The sequence below is a fragment of the Stigmatopora argus genome, chromosome 11 (assembly GCF_051989625.1).
Source record: "Stigmatopora argus isolate UIUO_Sarg chromosome 11, RoL_Sarg_1.0, whole genome shotgun sequence".
Classification (NCBI taxonomy): Eukaryota; Metazoa; Chordata; class Actinopteri; order Syngnathiformes; family Syngnathidae; genus Stigmatopora; species Stigmatopora argus.
In genome coordinates this window covers 9,308,589-9,331,750 of record NC_135397.1, presented here as the reverse complement: position 1 = coordinate 9,331,750, position 23,162 = coordinate 9,308,589, and the positions used below count along the sequence as shown (strand labels likewise).

General features: G+C 38.2%; 1 protein-coding gene across 1 annotated transcript; it reads left to right on the top strand.

Moving 5' to 3' along the window:
• Nucleotides 1-1,077: 1,077 nt before the first annotated feature.
• Nucleotides 1,078-20,749, top strand: hs3st1l1 (heparan sulfate (glucosamine) 3-O-sulfotransferase 1-like1). The gene is made up of 2 exons (XM_077613333.1): nucleotides 1,078-1,327; nucleotides 18,077-20,749. Exon 2 carries the CDS (start codon nucleotides 18,249-18,251, stop codon nucleotides 19,140-19,142), a length of 894 nt encoding a protein of 297 aa, XP_077469459.1. The 5' UTR covers nucleotides 1,078-1,327; nucleotides 18,077-18,248; the 3' UTR covers nucleotides 19,143-20,749.
• Nucleotides 20,750-23,162: the final 2,413 nt, after the last annotated feature.

The following is a 23,162-nucleotide window of genomic DNA, read 5'->3' as shown; positions in this document are numbered from 1 at the left end:
TCAAGATGCAATATAAGCGTTGAAACAAACCTAAGCACACTCTTCAAACACTATACATTTTTAAGGCATCAGACATGACCCTGACTTGCTCGCTTTATCCAACTCGGCTGCTGAAATATAAATGCATCCTTCACTTGCCCTCTATTTGGCTTTCTCTCTTGTGTTTTTACCCACCGAGCTTCCACAATATTTTGAGACAGGAAGTCATCACTTTTGTTGATACGGTTATCTGACAGTAGACAGACACTAACTTTTTATACGTTTCAGTATATTCTGAATTTTAATTTTAAGGACGCCTTAAGATTTGGCACATAAAGACTCTCCTTTGAAAAGGCGATCACCAGAGTCTTCATGGCTCTATTGTTTCTGATTCTGCAATTCCATTAAAATTTATTTAATACTGGTCGCGCTGTATTGAAAGTAGAATAATTATTTGTTTTTTTAATTGCTGTCAGTATGCTTTTATACAAAAATAATTTAATGCATATTTTACTTTTCCAGCTATTAATGTGAAAACTCAAATCCCTACCAGGGGTCTTATGTTAGCAATGAATGGATAAAGCAACAAACAAACTAATGAATGAGTTTGGACCCCCAAACAAACCATTTTTTAACAAAATGATTTTGGCTGGTGCACTGTAGTTGGCCAGTCTTTTTAATTTGTCACAATTTCACTAATCTCAGCTAATGCTGTGTTGTGTTTGCCTGTTCTCTCTTTGGCTGAATAGGTTCATGTGGCATCCTTCCACTCATACAAACACAAAAACATCTCCAATAATCATATCGTTTTTGATGTGACAGGATGTTTGTCGATATGTACCTTGTAATTAGTTGGCTACCATTCTGGTATCACCCAGTTTCATCTTTAATAGGGTCCAAGTCACCCAACAGCCTAAGGAGAACAAGCAATGGTGGATCGTTTATATAAGGATTGTGCCTGATCATCTTGGCACCACCTAATTGTATGGAGAGCACCTTGACCTGATCACCTGACAGTACTCAGCTCATAGAACCTCCCTCCATCCTGCCATCTCTCTCTCTCTCTCTCTCTCTTCCTCTCGCTCTCTGTCTCTCTTCTCTTTCCACGCGTGTCTGTGTACAAGCTCGTCAGAAAGAGCAGTGAAAGCGTTCGACTCCTTTCCTCTCCTGCATCTGATCCGAGAAGCGATAGAAGAAACAAACGGCTTCATTTATTCACTGTTTACGTGGACCGGCTGTGAAGAAAAATGCATTCCTTCCTTCGGCATAATCTTCATCTGCATGATCATTAAATGCTCCCGAAAGAAAAGAAAAAAACGCCACGCGACCCTCTGACATCCTCACCGAAGTAACCACTTTTCTCACATCTTTTTTCTGCTTTGTCTTTGTGAAATACACACTGCGAGGGTGTGTCTTGCACGTGTTTTTTGTCACTCATGGGATTGAATTCTTTTTTAAAATCAATTTTCACAGGTGAGTCTAGGTGTTTCTTTTTCTTTTAAATTGCCTTGAACTAAATCAGTCTTTCAATTTAAAAAAATACACATTGATATTACTTGTTGGTAAAGAAATCCTAAAGAGATCAAGTATTTATAAAAAAAAAATGTTAAAATGACATACCTAATAAATAAATTAGATACAGTACAAGGTGCCTGCAATTTTAACTTGGCATATAAATGGTTTTAGCTCATTTTATTTGTATTATTTGGCCAACAGACAATTTCAAATGGATTTAGTGGGCTGTTCTAAGACCAAATTACTTGATATTGCAAGGTGAAGAGACCATAACCATTCAAGTTTTTGTTTTTCATAATGATAAAAAAATGCAACCTCATAAAGACCTGGTTTCAATATACGTAAGATCACATTTGGGGTTTTAATGTGTTAAAAAAATATTTTTGTTTACTTATTGTAATTTCACAGTACTGGCTGTGAATGCTCATTTTTCAGTGCCATTGACTGCTTCAGACGTCCAATTCGTTCTCCCAGTCAAAATGAATTGGACATCTAGCGTCGTTAATGACATGGAATGAGTAAAATGACTACCCAATAAAGGGTTAATACACTATTGATACTCCTTCATCGTCCCATAGTCTATGATGTTAAACCTGCTTCGAAAATTTCAACTGCTACCTTTTTACATCAGGAGACTCAAATTGCGACCGGCTGTGCATATCACCTTTCATTACATATGCTTGCGGTTATTAACTTATGGGAACCTGTGCCCATCTGAAATATCAGGGATTTTTTTCAAAAGACGAAAAGCCACTGTATGACCAGGGTGAATAATTATATATCACGTGCTATCTTTTGATAAGTTCATGTGTGTTCCAAGCCAATTATTTAGATATGTTCAGTATTGCACACGGACGGCCCGGTGGGGCGAGTGGTTAGCGCGTCGGCCTCACAGCTCTGGGGTCCTGGGTTCAAATCCAGGTCACGTCCACCTGTGTGGAGTTTGGATGTTCTCCCCGGGCCTGTGTGGGTTTCCTCCGGGTACTCCGGTTTCCTCCCACATTCCAAGAACATGCATGGTAGGCTGTTTGGACACTCTAAATTGCCACTAGGTGTGGGTGTGAGTGGGCATGGTTGTCTGTCTCCTTGTGCCCTGCAATCGGCTGGCCACCGATTCAGGTTGTCCCCCGCCTCTGGCCCGAAGTCAGCACCCCCCGTGACCCTAATGAGGATAAAGCGGTTCAGAAAATGAGATCAGATGAGATGAGTATTGCACACACTGTACTAAAGTTGCTCTGACAGTAATTATACATATGAATGGTTGAGAGAGTTAGTGGGGCTTTTCAATTCACAGCTATGCTAAATTCCTGGACTGAATATAAACAGATCATTTACACCTACACCTTTCAGGTAATACACAATCTGTTCTGAAATCTGGACACACATTTGTTCTACATGTGTGGCGCTTCTCTGGGAAGTCCTTGTGTACCTTAAAATCAAACCATACCTGAAAGATTAACTGTTGAAATCTGTAACATTAGCATGTGGCATTATAACATTCTTCACACTCACATAAATAATGTGTCAATGGAGTCAAATAATAAAAATAATAGTTCAACATATGTAAATTAACTGCTGTCAAGTGTTATAAGCTCTTTCACATACCCACTGCACATTTTAATTGCCGCATGCTCAAGTGCAAAAAGGAACAACCATGTTTTTAAGCGAAAGATGACGGGGACATGCTTTGGTCTTTTGTTTTTATTTTACAAAGTTTTTATTTTAATTAGCATTTTTGTCAACATCCAAACTGGGCTACTCACGGACTTTCCACTGTACCAATCCCATGGATGTGGAGTCAATAAACATTACCATAATTTTTCAAAAAGGGCAATTTACTCAGTGGAATCAAATGGACCAATGACTTCAGATGCACTGGGTCATGGGAACTTCTAATATTCTGACATGGGCTGATGAATAAGGACAGAAGGTCAAGATGAAAGCTTGGTCACTCGTTATTTTTCTACCCGAGTGATTCTGCTGAATGGAGCATCTGTTTATTGGAAGCTCAAATGGGACAGATATTCTGTTTGTGTTTTGCAGTCATGCTACCCAAAATATGAAGGACGTTTCCTAGAAACCAGGATTTTGCTTTAGGATTTTTCTTTTCAGTCTTGCTGTCATTCTGACACGATTTCTCCCTCAATATATATGTTGCTCATACAGCAATCTATATACTGTACTGTCATTTGAAATCAAACTGAGCTAATCAGTACCACTTGGTGGAAATGTTAATAATCATATTTGAAAAAAAAACAATGGTCTTTGATGGATATTTGTACTCAGTCAGAGAATAGTATATATTCCATATTGTGAGGAGAAATTCTTCTAGCAAGATTTTAAAAGGTGGAGGAGGAGATGACAAGAAAATCTTTTTCCAGTGAGTGATTTCCTATTTATTTGATGGACTTGGTCCAATTGGCTCCACTTTAGCATAGAACGAGACAGAGCGAAGGAAAGAATAAAGCAAAACAAAAACAAAAATATTTCCCCTCAACGTTTTTCTAATCAAGAGCAATTGAAAACAACAAGGAAGAGGAATTAATATTTGATGAAGGTTTGTTTGTTCAATTAAGAAATGAAAACTATTAACCGCGGAATACAGAGACATTTGTTTAAAATGCTAATTAATTCTTGAGCTTTTCTCTGCATGTGGATGTCTGGAACATGTTGGTTTATTCATCAAGGAGAAAAAAATATGAATGAACAACAAAGGGCCTTCTAGTTCAACAGTTTTCATGATTCATTTCAAGGCTTTGACTTAGGTTAAGTATAAAAAAACATCTAGAAATCATTGGGACTTTTGCATTAATGTTTGTTGTATTTGATCAACACAATACAATAATGCAACGTGTAGATTACGATACCAACATAAGACAAAACAAGAAAAGGAAACCATCCTTTTTTTAACCACCACTCTCTTGATTTACTCTTTCGGTGGCATGCGTGATGATAGAAATGAATTGATTAAATTGCCTTTTCCGTTTTCGACGTCTTATCCATTTGAACTGAGTTCGTTCTTTCATTGGCTGCCATCCTTCTCAATTCAAATGGATTCAATGCCTATTACCATCAACATGCAAATCATTTAACTTGTATTAAAATTCTCTTTTGCCAAGAATTATGTGAAGTGTCACTCTCCCTCAATGTATGCTTCCTTTTTGTGTATAGTAAGCATTTTAAATGCTTATGCTGTTGCTGGTTTTCCCATTTTGGTTTTCATTTGCCATCACCACAAGTGGGCCAAAGAAGGATATTTATAATGGATGAGCTACTTGTGGTAAATAATGTGGGTCAAATTAGACTGAGCGAGCATGTGCCACAAGCATTAAAATAGAATAGTAAATAAAGAGTGTGTGAACAAAGAGTAGGTTCTAGAGGGAATAGGAAGCAGGAACTAGTTGTGTTCTAAGACTTCAGCCTTGGGAAAACGGCAGCTGCTGAGTGGGATTCATTTAAAATCCAAGGCAACTTTAAAGACATCCAAATGCTTGTATTCCATTGGAAATACAGTGCAATGAATTTATATCATTTTATATTCTGTGAACCAATAAGTGGTTTTAAATTAAACAATAAATTCTACTCTGGCGTTTCCTTGAAATAACAGATTTTATTGCAACTCATAAATTTGGCGTCAGTTACAAATGGGCGTGTTGTTGTTTCCAAGTGCATTCCTGTGGAAGAGATTGTACCTTGGGCTTAAAAATAATTAAATAAATGATCTAATGCTTTTGAAAGCTCATTAGTGGACTCCAGAAGATATTTACCGGATCATACTTTTATGAATTATTTCAGTGTTATTGGCAATGACGAAGCTGATGATTCACAAGGGCTAGACCTTCTATTACTATCCAAATCAATCAAATTTACTCCATAACAACAAATTTCTGGTGAGCTGTGGTCATGCAAGAACAAATAACATAATACCTAACCGTCGATACTTTGAATATCGTATCCAGGTTCAACATTTCAGTGTTGAGTCTTTGATATTTTTTTAATACTTTGCTATAATGTTGATCATCTTAGTTTAGATTTCAAAATTGACTAGCAGCAGGCTGACTTCTTGATTTAGCATCTTGACTGCCTATATGATATTTACTACAACCGAGGTGAAATCCCTGATCCTGGATTGTGCCATGTTTAATACATCATCATGTTTTTCATTCACCATCCTGCCTCTCCGGACTAATCACTGATCGGATCAGCCTTGTGGGGGGAAATAGAGGATTAGCAACAACTGCACACTTATTCTCTCTGTATCTGTATCCAAGCTTCCGAATCCAGTGCAAGCCATTGTTGTTTTAAGTAGCTTGGCAATTGAGCGCAGACGCAGGCTCTAATTGTTCCTCAGAGTGGAAGGATGCTTGCCATTTGGAGATACCTCTCTCACTATGTATTCTTCATCATGATGTGAAACTGTGCATCTGAGAAAAGCCAACTGCCAGGACCTCTCACTCCAATATTCACTTCATACATAATAAATAAGTCACTGTGAGTTACAGTACAGCAGTATAACTAGGCTAATGCCCAGATTTGCATATTTGTGCTGAATTCCATAATTCATGAAAGTGCAGCAGGCAGAAATTTGCGGTGCTAAGACCTTTGTCCATATGCTGCACATCACTTAGAGACGCATCTCCACCATGTGCAGGCACAGAACCGCATCAAAAGCAATTCTGATATTGTCACTGACTCTTGGATGGTGCATCTTCGTCAACAACGTGAGTCTAAATTCAGCCCTCAGGGCGGAGATTGATGCTAGTTTTTTTTAGAGAGTGTAGTATGATTGAAACGGCAAGGAGCTAAACATCCTAAAAAGGAACTCCCAAAGAATGATGTTCCAAGCTAGTACATTTGCATCCTTGCACAGTAGGTGTACCTCTATTTGCTGATTCTTGTGCCAAAATGAGCAACAACATTCATCTACAGCGAGTTTGGGGTTGAGTGGCAGTCAACAAGCCATCAGTGAACTGATTATAAATAATTAATGAAGTTGTTAATGTATCATTAAAAAGGAATAGCTATGTTTGGGGAAAAGGCATTAACTATCTATTTGAGCCAATTACTCTAACTTAAATTAACAGATGTATAAATCGAAACTGTCATTCATTTGCACTGCTCATTTTGCCAGCGATGCACTGAGCGTTACATTCTCTAGTTTGCATGTAATCTCTGCCTTGTACACTTTTCATCTACACTTATCTTTCCATCCGAACTTTTAACACACTTAACAAGCAGGGATTTAATGTGCAAACACCAGAGGAGAATGATAAATTCATTCGAAATCTTGCTTTAAAATCACATAGCTTGGTGCCATGGCAACATTAAATTTCAGGCTAACTCACATGGAAATATAAGGATTTGACAGGGGGATATCAAACCCGTACTTTCAATGTAGCAATATTACTCCATAAATGAATACAGTGGATGGGTAAAAAATGCTTGGCAAATTCCAACTGGTCTGTTTTGTTCCTTACCCATGTGTGGCTGCTATTCTTTGTCCCAGCCATGTCATATTTGACAGATTAACGGTGCTATTTCTTCCGGGGGGAGATCACGACCCTGTCTAGAGGAGAACGATTTGTTTTGATTCATATGCCCCTGCAAGGCCAGGCTGTAAATACTGCTTCCCAGCGTGTGGGTGGACGCACTTTCATGAGGCGAGAAAACCAGATGATGGTGATTAGCATGGATTAAAGTTTTTGAAACGTTTTCCCCGTTTCTATTGGACCTTATAAAGAGAGCACTGAAGAAAATATCTACTCTGCGTAGATGTATTCCGAGCGAGATAGCTAAGTTGTGTTACGGACATCTTGAGCTCATGTTTATTAAGAAAACCACAGTCTCCAGAAGTTGTGCTGGGAACTGTCTGTGGTACTGAAAGAGACTCTTCAAGATCTTGCTCCAGCGTTTCAAACCTAGCAGCAATCTTACACTTAACTTTATTTTTTTTAAACCTGAGATAAGCTTCTTCTAATAGTCAGAACTTATGAAAAACATGTATCCTACTGTGTAAAATGATGTATGATTGTGAAATGTCTAGTGACATATTGATAAGCAATTCAAAAAACATTAGAGTCTCCTATACAGCATCTAAAATAGAGAGATAGAGGGACAGACATGAAGATAGAGATAGAGAGGCTATTGTTTTATCCTTGGCATCTTCTTTTTCAAATCCAAACATATTGACATTCGTATGCAAATATCTTCATTACATTGTTTGGTGTTTTTACAATTCCGCAATTTGTCTGAAGCAGTTCTTTAACATGCTTGTATTTCTGTCAGTTGCCAATTATGAAATGGTGATGATGGTTATGTGATAATTCTCATCAATTATGTTATCATACTTCAGCTGTATTGCTTGTAACTTTTGGGCCGGAAAACCTTAAACATAGGAGCCTATTATTCGGTTCAGATACAACTAATAATTTGTATTTCTAAATTGTTTTCTCTCACTAAAACTGGATGCTTGTATTAGATGTTTAACTCAGCAGAGAGCCCATCACAGTGGCGAACACAGCAATTATGAAAAATGAAATAGAAAGCTTTTAGCGACCTGTGCAACAAATGGGGCACATTGATGATTTTTTTTTTAGGGCAGCAGATATCTGAGTGCTTGGGCAACCTAATGGGGGTCCAGCTAGATATCCCTAGATTGCATGTGACTGAGTTGTTGGAGCCTCAGATGTTAAATTTATATTCCAGTAACACTTCCACTGGTCAGGGATTCAAAGCAAGACACCCAGCAAAGAGGCAGAGTCATTGCAAAGTCATCGCCCAGTAAATGACAATTATAACAGTACTTGGAGTTAAATACGGCGAAATGATATGCTAAATGTCTGATTACTCTGTAATAAGGCCATCTAAACAATGACAAGCACTCATTTCCATAAGTAATTTAAGCCTCATTCAGAATGTAGGCAGCAATTACCACCCACATGTCACTACTTAAGTTTGTTGCAATGTTTAAAAGAAAGAAAGAAGGGAAATACAGATACTAATTCATCTGGTTAGATTCATTTGGAAATAAATTGTGAAATAAATCCCAGCTCTATTATCCAACCAAACACCTAATGGAAAACACAATTTTCTAAGAAAATAATGTACAGGTCCTGTATGTGTCAATTTTCAATATACAAGCAGTATTACAAAAGTTAATCTTCAATTTCAAACTTTTCTTTGTCTAATACGTATGGAGCCCTGGTGTCTGTTTTGGGAGTTGAAAGGAAGATAAAGGCACGTGGATGACCTAATACACTTCACTGTTGTTTTACTCTTTTCTACATTTTGTTTTGTGGTCTTTACTCATGGCAATGTGAAACTTCTTGCTAATCTTTAAAATGTAGATCACATTTGGTGTACCATGCTGTGCAACAACATAGCACTATATAAACTATGAAAGTTATAGTTAAACTTTAAGTATATATTGAAAAAATGAGACAATACAATCAATGGCAAGACTCTCCACTCCCAATCTGGTGGGAGAACATTTAATTATATTCCTCGTTTCCCCACTTAATATGCATACTATTGAGTTCATGAGATTTTAATCATTCCCATATAAGGTTTAGTCAGATAGCGATGTTGCTGAATTAAAAGTGATCTGTACTTCCATCCAATCTCTACTTGAATTTGCTGCACTTCATAATTGCTCCATACAGTAAAAACATGCTTGAAATGTTCCACTTCAATCATTTATATAAAAAAAGGATTTGTATTTGTGTGTTGTTTGACATTATGTTATCTTAAAGAATGCATTATGGAAAACTAACATAAAACATGATGATGTCTTTCCGAGGCATTCATTTCAAGACACATACGCCTTTTTCACTTGCTTACATTGTACTAATAATTACTGTGTGTGCCCTTTTACCTACATACCTATTGGCCCATAATCCCGTTGACTCATTTCAAAAGATTGCGAGAGCACACACAGCAAGCCAATAAGCAATGTCCTATTGAAAATCTATTTTATTTCCCCATGACACCCCTGATACTTGCTTCCGAAAATTGTCTAATGAAGAATTCTTCTTCAGCAAGTCTACCTATGAAATGGCTTTAGCTGCAAGAACCTGGGGTGATAAAACAAGTTATTGGTCCTGCGACCTCCTTTGCCTCTTATCTCTCGTAAACAGTATGGTTGGTTTTATTGGTCCGTGGAGGGAGAGGAGGGGTGACTGATGACATATACGTGAAGAACAGTGCAACAAAATGTCTGAGGAAGTCTCTTACTTAAAGTCGTGTTGATTAATCTTGAGCATGGGCGTCATACATCATTCTGACACAAAAATGATCAAACGCACTGTGTCTGCATCTTGCTTTTGGGGGGAATAATGCGATACCCTCATTAGCCTTATAGGGGCTTTAATGATAGCTTTTGGGTTGAGTATCAGGTCTGTACAGATGATTCTGTTTTGAAAGTCACCCTGCTGAAATGGCACAATGTTTTATTCCCTCTGTCTCCTCAACCCGATTCTGTCAGATACAGAGCATGGCAGATGTTCAGATATTGTCATTACTTTCCAAACAGTCCCCCGCCAGTTATTTGAATTATATAGAGGGATTACTTTCAAACCTGCCATAGGTACGCTTGCCATAAGGAACAAGATAACGAATCTAGTGACAGAATGCTGATACAGGTGTTCAGTGTTGCTGTGAATGAGCGCTTATTTTTTTTCCCCCATCCTAATGTTTTGGTTGCAAAATATTGGGCCTGTTCTGCCTGGCAGGGGCAATGCCAAAAAACAAATCATAGTGCTCAGACTCCATTCCCCAAATACTTTATTACTTATATATCCCGAGGAGTATATTTATATAAGTATAATCCCAGGTTTGGCAAAATATCTTGGCATGAATTATCCTGTTTAGGGATATTATCACGTTATGATAGGAATTATTTTACCGCAAGTTACATTTTTATTTTGAGAATATAGTCAAAGTTTATTTAATATCAATGCATTTACATAAATTACATTAGAATATATATTATAATTATTTTTATTGACTAGTTAAAATATTACATTTTCAAATGTCAAACTTCACCATTGTAATATTTCAACTACACCATCACTGACTACAACTTAAATACAAGTTCAGCCATTTAAGATTACATAATAAAATGCATTAATTTTCTTTTACAAATAGGACTTAAACCTCTTAAAGTTTTTTTTTCTTTGTTCGTCTTGAAAATAGGCAACAATTATTTTGCCTTTATGGTATGTAGTGCCTTATTTATTCTCCCTTTCCAGTCAAAAGGGGTTGAACGCCTAGCGCCGTCAATGCCAGCCAATGAGTTAAATCACCCTATAAACAGTTAAAACTTACATTTTCCATCACCAGTATTGATCTTGTAGGGATATGTTGACAGTTGTTATAACTGACATAATGGCCTTGGCACAAAGTAAATAAAGCTGAGTTGAAACATGCTAAATAATTGCTTGGTGCGACATTGGCACTGAGGCATCAGAACCTGTATTCTAATTTATTGATATGTGCTCGCATAGAGAAGTCGAGGCTTCCAAGGCATTTCTTGGCAAGAAATGGAGGAGGAGATCGTTATCCTAGAGAAACACTTTCCTAAGCTCTTATTTGCCTGGCAAGTAGGACTTTGTAAGTCACTAACTGAGTTCATTCCCTTGTAATGCTTCCTTCTTGCAGGCATCATTTGCGCTGTTGATGATTTAGGGTGTGATTTATGAAAAGGGATGACCTTGAAAGCATATCGTTATGATTCGTGGCTTTTTCTGAAAAAAAATGCTTTTTCACCTGTATTAGCCTAATCTTTTTGGAACAGCTTGTGACAACTGGAAATACTAATGGTGATGAGGTAAAACTTTATTCTTCTTAAGGTCACGGCAAAATTTGAAAATGCTGTGACAGTTGTGCTATGACCAAGAAATCTAAATGTTTAAAAATTCTACAAAGACCTTTAAATATCATAAGCGTGCGTGTTATCTGCTGTTGCAGTTGTCTCTCTCCAGCTGTTACATGGCTTGCTTTGTTTGTGTCTCACCATGAATGCCCTGCATCTTCCATCATGCGTATTTACCAAAGCACGCCAGCCATGGCCTGCTGCTGAAAGACTCGTAAATGACTGTGTGATACTTTTACTCTGATGCGTGCAAAACCCGAAAATGAGCTCTAACTTCAGCACACTATTATCTGGATACTTGCAGTGTAGTGTTGGATCACATCAGTGCTTGGCAGCCCACAGCACATATTTGTGATGGCAGGAAAACACTGGCGGATCGCTGATATGAGACTTCCAACGGGAGGTTTTTGTGCCAAAGAGAGAAAGGCTTTCCAAGTCGATGTTGTTAAAAATTACATACCAGCTGTAGTTTGGAGAAATAAACAAGATACAGTATAGTTCAAATGTGTTTGAAAAGTGGCAGATCTTTTTAGAATATTATTCAGTGTTTCCTCTTGCGCTTTATAAACCTGGCGGGATGCCAGTCTTTTCTGGCGGCCCTGCCAGGATGAAAGTACTGAAAAAGAAGATAGTATATAACAAAGTATTCCTATTAGAAATTGGTCTGGTGATTAGTTTACATGTGGTCAATGAGTGAACAAACCAGTCCCAGTCCTCTGCCGTAGCACTGAATTGTATTGTATTCATGTTTGTTTGTTACAACTCAAAATTCAAGGCTGTGCCATTTTGGAAAAATCCTGTAAACATAAAGTTTGTATTTTGATTTAATTTATTGCCTGTAAATGTATTATCAAATGCATGATGTACCTCTCTACCACCATGCTTTGCACATTTTCTAAAGGAAAATCTGATTAGTAATATTTTATAAATTTCTTTCGCTACAAGGGATTTTAAATGCAACTACAGATGTGATTTAAATATGTAGTTTAAGTTGTTTCCACATTTTTTTTCTTTCAGCTTTGGGATACTTTGCGAGGGTTACTACAATCAAGTGGAGATTTTCTATTTTATTGACCTTCAAAAGTCACCTGGGTTCATAGTAGTTGTAGTGAGACAACAGCTTGCATGAAGGAAAACATTGGGAAAAAAAGTTATGAAGAGAAACAGGTTGTGATTTAATGATTTTGTACACTACGCCGATAGCATATGAGTTGCAAATGAAATACTATGTAATATATGCTTTGCCCTAGGGTGTATTGTCCAACGCAAGCTGCTCAACTCTTGGCTGTATCTGGCTTACTCTCAATGTTCATCCATCATTGGTTTGTACCCTTTATCCGCACAAGAGTTGCAGGGCTACTGGCGCCGATCCCAGCAGACACATGGACGGGGTTGCGCCCTGACTCAATGTCTTGCGTGTTTTATAATATTTTGGATCTCTTAAAATCCCAATCATTTGAAAATTATCTGCAGGTTCTAACAATTTATCAAACCTTATCCGGTAGAAATATTCATTTGATTGGATGTCTGGTGGTGACAAGCTAATTTAAATTCGCAGGTGAGCAAGTAGATAAGGCACATGATTGGACACCTATCATCGTTAATGGCAGTGAAAGATGATGTACCTGCTGGGAAGCAACATAGAAATTGCGAGTGAGTTATCACAGCGACGATAACCAGAGTACTTACTGATTCATTTTTTTCTTGTACTTTCTGACCAGCATTGGAACATGACTCCGAATGATTCTCAGGCCGGGGAATTGCTTGCTCCAAGGTGATGAGAAATTTGGTCCCTTTTATCTGGGAAATGCCTGTCGGGATTTGACCCAATGTCAGCTGATGCTTGTGGAACATCTCGGATCATAGACAAATACATAAATTGAACTGACTCCCTTTATGCTGTGGGGTTGGTAACACAGACACAAGAGATGTTGCTGCTTGACAATCATGTACAATAGAATTTAGGTAGATTGTCAAAGCCTCATCATCATGCGGAAACGTTTTTTTGTGTGTTTAAAAGGGATTTGGTGTTCATATAAAATTTGCAGGTCATGTTTAGCTGGCACAAACCACAGGCATCATAGCCTATTGTTTTATGCAATGCCTGCAGTAGTTAGAAGAGACAGCATTCCAAATGAAACCACTTTACAGGAAGGAAGAATGGAAAATGTTGCAAAACCATTTGCTTGAAAGCTGCGTTTAAAAGAAATCACAGGTGAAGCACTGTAATTAGTGTGCAGGGCCACATGTCTCTGCAATTAATGAGAAGATAGATTGCCCCTTCATTAAATTTACAGCAAAGGACTCTTCTCACATGTTGCAGTCGATCAGAATATTGTTGTATCCTTTTGTTCGCCCTGAAATATTCAAATAATACTGTGCAGCTAAGTGGAGGCGTAATTTCCATTCCAAACATGGAGGGAAAATTCTCCAATGCTGCTTCTCTAGAATCAATTCTTGCACAATAGCTGAGTTGTTAATCGTGGAATGTTGAAATAGCTTCACAGACGTCAGATTTTTCAGGATGAAATGTAACAGTAGGTTGTGTCATCACAAAATTCTGAGCTCTGTGGCTATTGACCTTTTACCTCGTGACTCCAAAACCTGTCCAATTTCATATCAGAAACATATCCTTCAAGTTTAATAACAATCCTTTAATACGTTCTTGAGTTATCTTGAACACAAACATACAGACAAACAGACATGCGCTAACCTCTGTGTCACCTATACTTGTAATACAGGCAATAAAATATCATTACTTTTAGGAGGACCGCCTCTATAATAATAGTTTTCCTTTGATTTCCTTTGTTATTTTTGTTTCTTCTGCTTATTTATTTTGAAGTTGAGCTCTTTGCTCAAAGACATTTTCAGGTCACTATTTTTTTCACTTGCATGGTGGTGCAATACGGAAATTTCCATCAATGTTTGGACCCGAAATGGACAAAATACCATTAAATTCTGCACTGGTTAAAAGAGAACCATTGATCTAATATGTTATTAATTATATAATGATGATGATGATGATTATTATTATTAGTATATTAAACCTATTTGAATATCACTTTGGCAATACCCCAATGTTCAGTCAGGGCAAAGTTTAAAAAAAAGTTATTACTTTAAAAGTTAATGTTATTGAAAGGGAGAATAGATGCAATGACATGTCTTTACATACATACATGAAAAATTCATAAACACGTGGTCGTTATCCGCTGCAGGATGCCATAAAATGGTGTAAAGATAAAGCAGCTGTTCCACGCATCTAATTAAAATGTATATTCTTCGGAGAACTCTAACAATAATCAATCATTTTCTCTCAACGTCTTTGTGATTGAGCCTCTTTCTTGTTGTAATTATTTCGTACTAACGTGCACAATGAGCGGCCATTAAAGAAGCAAGGCAGGGCTGTACAATATCGCCTGTTTGCCACAGTTGATGGCAGCAGGCTTAGTGGAGGGTTTGATCTGAAGATGTATAGTGCCAGCTGTTTGGGTTAATTAGAGGAAAGCCAACCCCTGCGGCGCAGTAAACCTGTGCAGCCTTTCTCTCTTTGTCGGCTGAGATATAATGAATAGCACACATCTGAAGACTGCCCTTTTTACTAAGCCCTTTTGCTCTCGTGGCAGACAACTTTTTAAGGTCTTAATAAAATTGAGCCAGGGCTCCTCTCTGGCGTTATAATGATCAGCTCGAGTGGAAGAGGAGAATTAGATGGATTTGTGATACTGTGTCTTTAATGCCTTCTTATTCTGAATTCTTTCAAAAACAAAAAGAGGAACTCCCTTTTAATATGTGTTATCATTATGCATTGCATATCTTGGTTATTTTAGTAACGGCACATTTTTTTAGTACAGTATTTGTATATAATAGTCACAAATTAAGGTCTGAATATAATTTGATAACTAATTTGATTTAGTTTTAGGCATTTAGTAGAATTTGGACCCCAAGGCATTGAGACGTAACAAATAAAATCCAAATGCGCTGTAAAATACAGCATATAACAAGATGTACAAGTGAAATAAAAGAGAGTTATATCCAATATAAACCCTACAGGAATACAATAACACATAAAATTCAGTAGTTAAAGCCACAGTACAGACTCAAAGGTGATTCAATAAAAGGCACTGGTAAGCAAAGAATGTTCATTTTAAAAGCTAAAAAATACAGCATATCTTTACTTTTATGTGGTTGATCCTTCATATGTTGGCAAGAAAGAAAAAAAAAACAGAAGACATTTGATGTGTAGAGTAAGAGTTTATGTAATTCTTTTTGGCCTTATGAACCAACAGGCTTTAATGTCTCCCTTTTGGATTTTTTGATGACGAGCCAACTTGTTGACACTTTTGTTGGAGTGGATGCAAGATGACTGATTACTAAGCAAATTTAAATATTTTTTGTGCATATTTAATTACTATCTGTATATGTAGTGGGAGGTGCAGGTAAGAAACTAAAGTTTTTATGACATCAGCAGATACCGTGTTTAAGCCTGTGCAAAAAAAAAATCCTGCTGGTTAAGGAAGTGAAAAACAATGTATAACAACAACTTATTTCACACATTAAAAAAAAATAAAAAACGTTCCCTACAGTATTTAAGAATACTTAAGTCTCATTCTTTAATTTTGATGTTGCCATATGCCGTATGTTCATGATCATCCACGAAGTTGTCTGCTAACTAAATGATGGACAAAAAATATGCTGCTCACAAATTAACCTTGCAAACAGCTGTGCGTGGAGTGTTCCCAGTAACTGTCCAATTCCACCAAGACTAAATTTCACCTTGCCCGTTTGTTCCGACGACTGCTGCTGTTCACATGTCAGGGGATTGAAATGATACACCTGTCGTGCGTCTGAAGGACATGCGAGCAAGTCACCGTGGAAAAGTGATCACTTAATTGCAGTTATTTTGCGATATGGAAGTAGTATGAGTGAATAGATAACTATCCATTGGGGGGAAAAAAGAAATGAGGGTCAGTGTCATGTTGAAACAATGGCTCCTTCCTGGAGGTGGCGTTCCGTGAGATGAGTGGGATTGGATGAGACAGGAAACTTGTGAAGCTGCTGAGCTGTTCGCATTGGACGTGGCAGCTCCTTGCCGTGGAATGGCTGACAGGCAGGAGAGCAAATTAGAGCCTATAAAGACCTCACTGTACAACCACACTGGTCCTGTCGTGACTGAGGCCACGTGGAAAATCAATGTAATATGCCACTTGAACCATGTCACTTGGAAGTTGATCGATGGATAGTACATGTTGTTAAAGATCGATGGATAGTACATGTTGTTAAATTGTATACATCACAATATGCTTAAACACATTTGGCTACACTAAAAGATACCATTACGTATGTTGCTTTAGTTTTTTCCAGTCTATAATTTATGACTTCATATCTTGAAATTAAATTAAGCATCTATTTTTAAATAAATATCATTCAGATATTTAATTCCATTGCATATTTTTGACATTTGACATGCAAAGGAAAAGTTAACAATTTAACCATTTATATTTTAACTCGCGTTTTCGATGATAAAAAAGTTTAAATGAGGATTTTCAACTTTAACCTGCAAAACCTTCCTGCACTCCTCATGATCTTTTTCAAATGAAAATTATGCATAAGACATGCAGGTGTTTCTCAAAATATTTTCCCATGCAAGCACTATCTTGTGAAAATGACCTTAGCCAGGATCTAATTGTTTCCAAAGCTTGGCTCCTTTGTTTTGACTAGCCTTGTGTCAGCAACAACTCACCCTGATTGTTTTCCCCAAAACAGCTTCTGAAAACAAGCTTTTGGATCATAATTAATGATATACAGTTAAAGCAGGAAAACATCACATAAAAACATATGTGCATATATTCATTCATTATCGGTACAGCTTATCCTTAGCAGTATGTAAATCTCATCTCATTTTCGTACCCCAGAGCTGTGAGGCCGACGCACGAACAACTCGCTCCACTGGGCCCCCCAGTATGTACATATGTACTTAATGTATATATATATATATTTATATATATATATATAGTATATAGTATATATATATACTATATATATATATTTATTTATTTTCATTTAATTTTCCATTGTTATTCTTTGTTCTCATCAGTATGGTCAATCTAATTTAATACCAAAACTCAAAAGCTCAATGAGTTGGTGAGTCGGCTGGATACGGATGTCCTACAATTGATCCTTCTTGACAATTATAGGAAATCAAAGTCGCCTACAAGCGGGAACGCAGTTGATTTCCTGAGCAAAATGTGTCTTTATAAATCTCAGGCTCTGATATGAAGGTAGTCTGCGGAGAGACAGTATGTGTATTGATTGTCGTATGGATTCTAGGCTAGTAAAGCAAGACAGGGAGCTCTTGTTGGGCCGACTGGCCTTCAGCCACAATTGCATTGCTGTGTTATGTTTCCTAACGAGCTGCTTTGCTAGACATTTTTCAGCCTGAGAAATTACAGAATCACTACATAACGGGTTGATGCAGTGGGAAGAGAAAGAAGATTGGATGGAGGATGATGAAAGAGGCTCAGAGAAAGACGAATAGATATCATCCTTTCGAGACGATACACTTACAGGACACGTGGATTGTATTTAAGGGCTAGATTGCATTTTCAGGGGAATGAGGATTTCCATTTCCATATAAATCAGACATTCATCTTGCAGCACATACCTCAAATCTAAAATCCTTTCTCTTTTCTCTCTCTTTTTTTTACCTTACAGATGTGCTGTGGACTGGCTGCAATTTCTTCTCCTGCTGTCCAAATTGCACGGCCGATAAAACCTGCACTTTCCGCCGGTCTCGTTAGCACTGAGCCCAAAGAGCCAGATCTGGTTTACAGCTAAAACACAAGTTCCTGTTCTCGGCTCTCCGTCATTATTTCCCACTCTCACCATGGCGTGTTTCCTGGTGTCTGCCTTTCTTCTCATCCTCCAAACGTCTGCTGCACCCCCCCAAACAGGTGTAAGTTTTAACAACGAGGAAGATGTGGCCTTGTCTCCTCCTCCGGGGACTAGCAAAAGACCCCCACATAGCATTATAATTGGGGTGCGCAAAGGCGGCACGCGAGCCCTGCTGGAAATGATGGACATACACCCGGAGGTCGCTGCCGCAGCAACGGAGGTGCATTTCTTTGACTGGGACGAGAACTATTCCAAAGGTTTAGAGTGGTACCGTGAACTCATGCCCTACTCATACCCTCACCAGATAACAGTCGAGAAGACCCCAGGATACTTCACGTCAACTCTCGCACCCGAACGCATCAGGGCAATGAACTCGTCCATCAAACTGCTCCTGATCCTACGCGACCCGGCCGAACGGGTCGTCTCGGACTACACGCAAGTGTACTTCAACCGTCTGGAAAACCACAAGCCGGTTCAAGCCATCGAGAACCTCCTGGTACGAAACGGCGCCCTGAATACCCGCTATAAGGCCATTCAAAGGAGCCTTTACGACATCCACGTGCGCAACTGGCTACGTTATTTTCCCCTGGAACAGATTCACATCGTGGACGGGGATTTGCTCATCCACAATCCCTTGCCAGAACTTCAGAAGGTGGAGCGCTTCCTCAACTTGCCACCCAGGATAGTGGCCTCCAATTTTTACTTTAACCAGACGAAGGGTTTTTATTGCATTCGAAGTGACGGTCGAGAGCGATGTCTGCACGAGTCCAAGGGACGACCGCACCCGGTCGTCAACAGCACTGTGCTCCAACAACTCCGTTCTTACCTGCAAGAACACAACAGAACCTTCTTTAGGCTGGTGAAGCGCACCTTCAACTGGCAATGATGAACTAGAACGTATAAGTAATTCAAAGGAAGAAGTCTGTCAAAAGGTTGAAATCAGACTTTAAGCACTTTAGAGAAATGATATTGAAAGCCTGTCCGTTTTGAGCCGTGTCTGCTCTAGTTTCTGCCGACTTGTTATTAACTCCGTTTACACTATAGGCCAAAAGAGAGGATTTGTCAAGTTTTCACATTTTCTCCTTGCTGCAAGCACAAACGTGATCAAATTAACTTGATGAACAGGCTTTTTTTCTGTTTCTGTCTGTTTCATATCCTCGTTCTTGATAATAAATTGTTCTTTTGAGTTTCTGGCATGCCTGCATTTCTCGCTCTTTGCATTTCTTCAGAACGAAGTCTCCTATTCTCACAGAGGTGTTTCTGCCGTGGAAAGTAGACCTCATTTCAATGAAACGCGTACCTGGGAGCACAGCTTTAGTAGTACAGAAATCACTAATGGTTTTGGACACCGAAAGCAGTGGCCTGTGCCCACAGCTGAATCAGTTCATTTGAGCCAGATCCCGAGAGCTTTCTTTGCATTTCGCTGCTGTTTTGCTGAAGGTAACAGTCAGGTGTTAGGATCAAGTGAATTGCCTGGAAAACATTTCCCTTTTAGCTGTCACTTGCCAGAATAATACTTGGAAGGCATTTCATGCTATCCGCAGCGTGGGTCTTGTTTCTTTCATTTGAAGTTGACGGTCTATTGGGAATTGATAAAACTATGGAGTCTGAACAAAAATGTGGCTTTTTTTGTGCCACAATGAAAAATACATCCCTGCATGTTGGCTCTTCCAGTCGTGCGAAAAGGCCTAAACCGAGGACACCCATTAAACTCATTTAGCAAATCCATTATGAAGGTGAGAGGCTGGCAGCGAATAATTGCTTAACATTTGCACTGAAAAATGAGCATTCGCAGCCAGTCCACCCAGTTTAAATGAATAGGACATCTATCGTTGTCAGTGTCAAGCAAGCAGGACTGAGTATTGATAGTAAATATAAAATTGCAAATCTTCTCTGTATTCAGTATTTGTATTTAAAAAAAAATTGAAAAAATGTAAATAATCTCCTATTAATTTATTGTTTAAAAAAACAATGAAACTTCAATTATATGTTTTATTTTTTCATCTATAGATTGAAAATAGATTAAACAAAAATATTTTGATTATATAAAATATTTTATCATATAAAAATGTTATTTGTTAAAAAGGCATTTGTATTTATTTAATACCAACTTGAGCATGTTATTGGAAAACACAAACATTCACACTATGAATTCTCCCGTCTGCTCACCAGGGGTCACTTGCACACCAAAATAGCTCACCATGGGGCACGGGGAGAAAATTAACTCTCTATAAGGCAAGTGACTTTTTGGGTCAGAAAAACAAACAAACAAAAACATATAGAAAAGATAGTATTTCACTCATTGCCTGCAATGGTAAATGACACATGACCATTTAAACTGAGGGGAGTGATTGTGAGTAATCAAGTTTAATGCCGGCTGCCAACCCTTCCAGTCAAAATAGATTGGACGTCTAATCCCGTCAATGGTGAGAGTTATATGAGTGCCGCACAAAGGGTTATTGGATAAGGTACTGTGCTCAATGAAGCTATGTTCTTTTTCAAAAGAACCACCAAAATATATATATATTCAGTGACCTGGTTTATATATATTTGTCCTGGTATGTATTGCACAATAAAAACATAATCCCTCCCACAGCTTTTTATTCCTCTGTAAACGGTTATAGATTCACAAAATTGTTGCAGTTATGAACAATATGTGAGGAAACAGGGAATACAAACCTATCTGTAGTATCCATTTAGTTGCCAAACTAGCTTTTTATCTGAAGTATCTTTCAGCACAGGTTGGTTGAGGAGAGAGTCTGAACTTTTAAAATAAGTCATTTAAAGGCACCAATACTGACAAGTGGCCGCAATTGATTGTCTCGCTTGTCAACTCATGTCTCTGATGAATGCCACTCTGAAGTATAATTAAAGTTTTAAGGGTTGAACCAGAGCAATCTGCAGTTGATGTTTTTGCTGGTCTTGTCATTCACAGAAGCCCTAATGATCTGTCTGGATAATGATTGATGAAGTACTTCATCAAATCAAAGTGCAAGGAGCACTCTCTGCTTGCTAAACATAATATAATCGTCAGGAAGGCTCGATGGACCTGAAATACACACCACTGTGCTGGCCACATTTGCATAACATTACACACTGCTTTAGTTTATATTAATGAGCCAATCTATCCGAAATATGAATCCCAATTTTTTTTTCGTCCTCCTTTGTGATTAACAATTTATTTGTTGTTGGCTCTTTGTTACATTGCCTCAGGTACAGTGGGGATGTGTTTGATGACATCCTGTGGGACTCAAGGGGAAGAATGCAAGCACGGCACCCGGCTCAAGGGAGAAGAAGATGACATGCCTCCTTATTTGCAAAGCATTATTAAAGTCTGTGATTAATCTGAGGTGTTTGGAAAATATATAGCCCAGTGTTTTGAGTTGGCATTGAGATATGCACGATTGGGGTAGCAGAATGTTACACAGAATGTTACACCACTTCTGCATGCCAGTGGTTTTCTTTTGTTTTTTTAATCTCAGGTGCTGTTATACAGTGCTAGTTACTTTTATACATATAGAATTAAATTGGAGAAAATTTTGTGTGAACTCAGGCTGTGCATTAATTTTTTATCAACATCTGGCACATTTTATGTCACAATAATAATATAACGATATTTAGCAATTACTAATTAATTGATGAAATAGTATTTTCAAACCGTTTGACGTGAGGACCCGCCAAAAGGAGTGGACGTCGATCACTGTCAACTGCGCTGAAACATGATCATTCACTGCTAACCCGCCAAGTTTAAATGGATTGGACGTGTGTCACCATTAATGGCAAACCAGTGAGTCAACTGTTAGATTTATTCATGAACCATATGCTCGTGTTGTGTGATTTATTACAACACTCTGGTATACTGGTATAGGAAAATCTAGTGGCTATTCCGCGTAATTGATTTAAGAAATATTGACATTGTAGAGGTAAGTCCAGTGTTGTTGTTGTTTTTTTTGTGACAACAGGAGCAATTTCTAGATATTTTTAATGTGAATTCATATAAATATATTGATTCCTTTGGGGATTGTATCTACATAGACTTGCTAGACATTCCAATCAATTTGGGAGGTTGGCAGCGAATGAACAAATGTCTGTTCATTTGGTTATTCATTGCCATCCTTCCCAGTTCAAATGAGAAGATTACTTTTCTTTTGGCTCGAATCTCAGCTTTGGTGGAAGCCCACACATCACTGTAAACTGTCTTATTCATAGAGTAAAATCCCCTTGCACAAGCAACTAGACATGCTGCCTGTTCTTAAGGCCTCAGTCACTTCCCTTTCCCAGCCTCCTTTATACCTCAAGCCTCCCCGGCAGTTTATATCTATTCAAATCAAGTGCTAGTGTGACAGAAAGCTTTTCACGGTGGAATATGAAATCCAACTTCCTATGGGTGTAGAGTAAAGCCCAGAATCCCAGCTCTGATTCCTCCACAGCCAAACAACAACAAACGTCTGAGTGAACAGCCGTGGCAGCGAAGATCCCATTTATAGCAACCCTGGCCCACAGGAGGCCAATGTCACATTTTGCTATTTGCAGACGTTACAGAAAGGGGCAAGAGGGAGCTTGTGAAAGCGAGAATGTCTCACTTCAGCTCTGTCAGTCTTTTTGCATCACTTTTTCCTGTCAAATGGGATTATGACTCGTGTTGGATATTTCTTGGCACATCTTTTGTTCATTCTAGACTTTTTTTCATAGCTGCTTGGCTCCCCTTTTAGCGAGAGAGGTTCATATTTTATATCCTCCTGACTACCAGTAGTTGAAATGTGTCCTCTTTAGAGGACATTTGTAAACCTAAATATCTCCCACCTGGTGCATCTAATCGCATTAACTTCTTTTGTGCACTATAGAGGACATTCAGAGCTTTTCAATGATACCAAATTTCTTTTGCAGTATTCCAATTACTTCACAT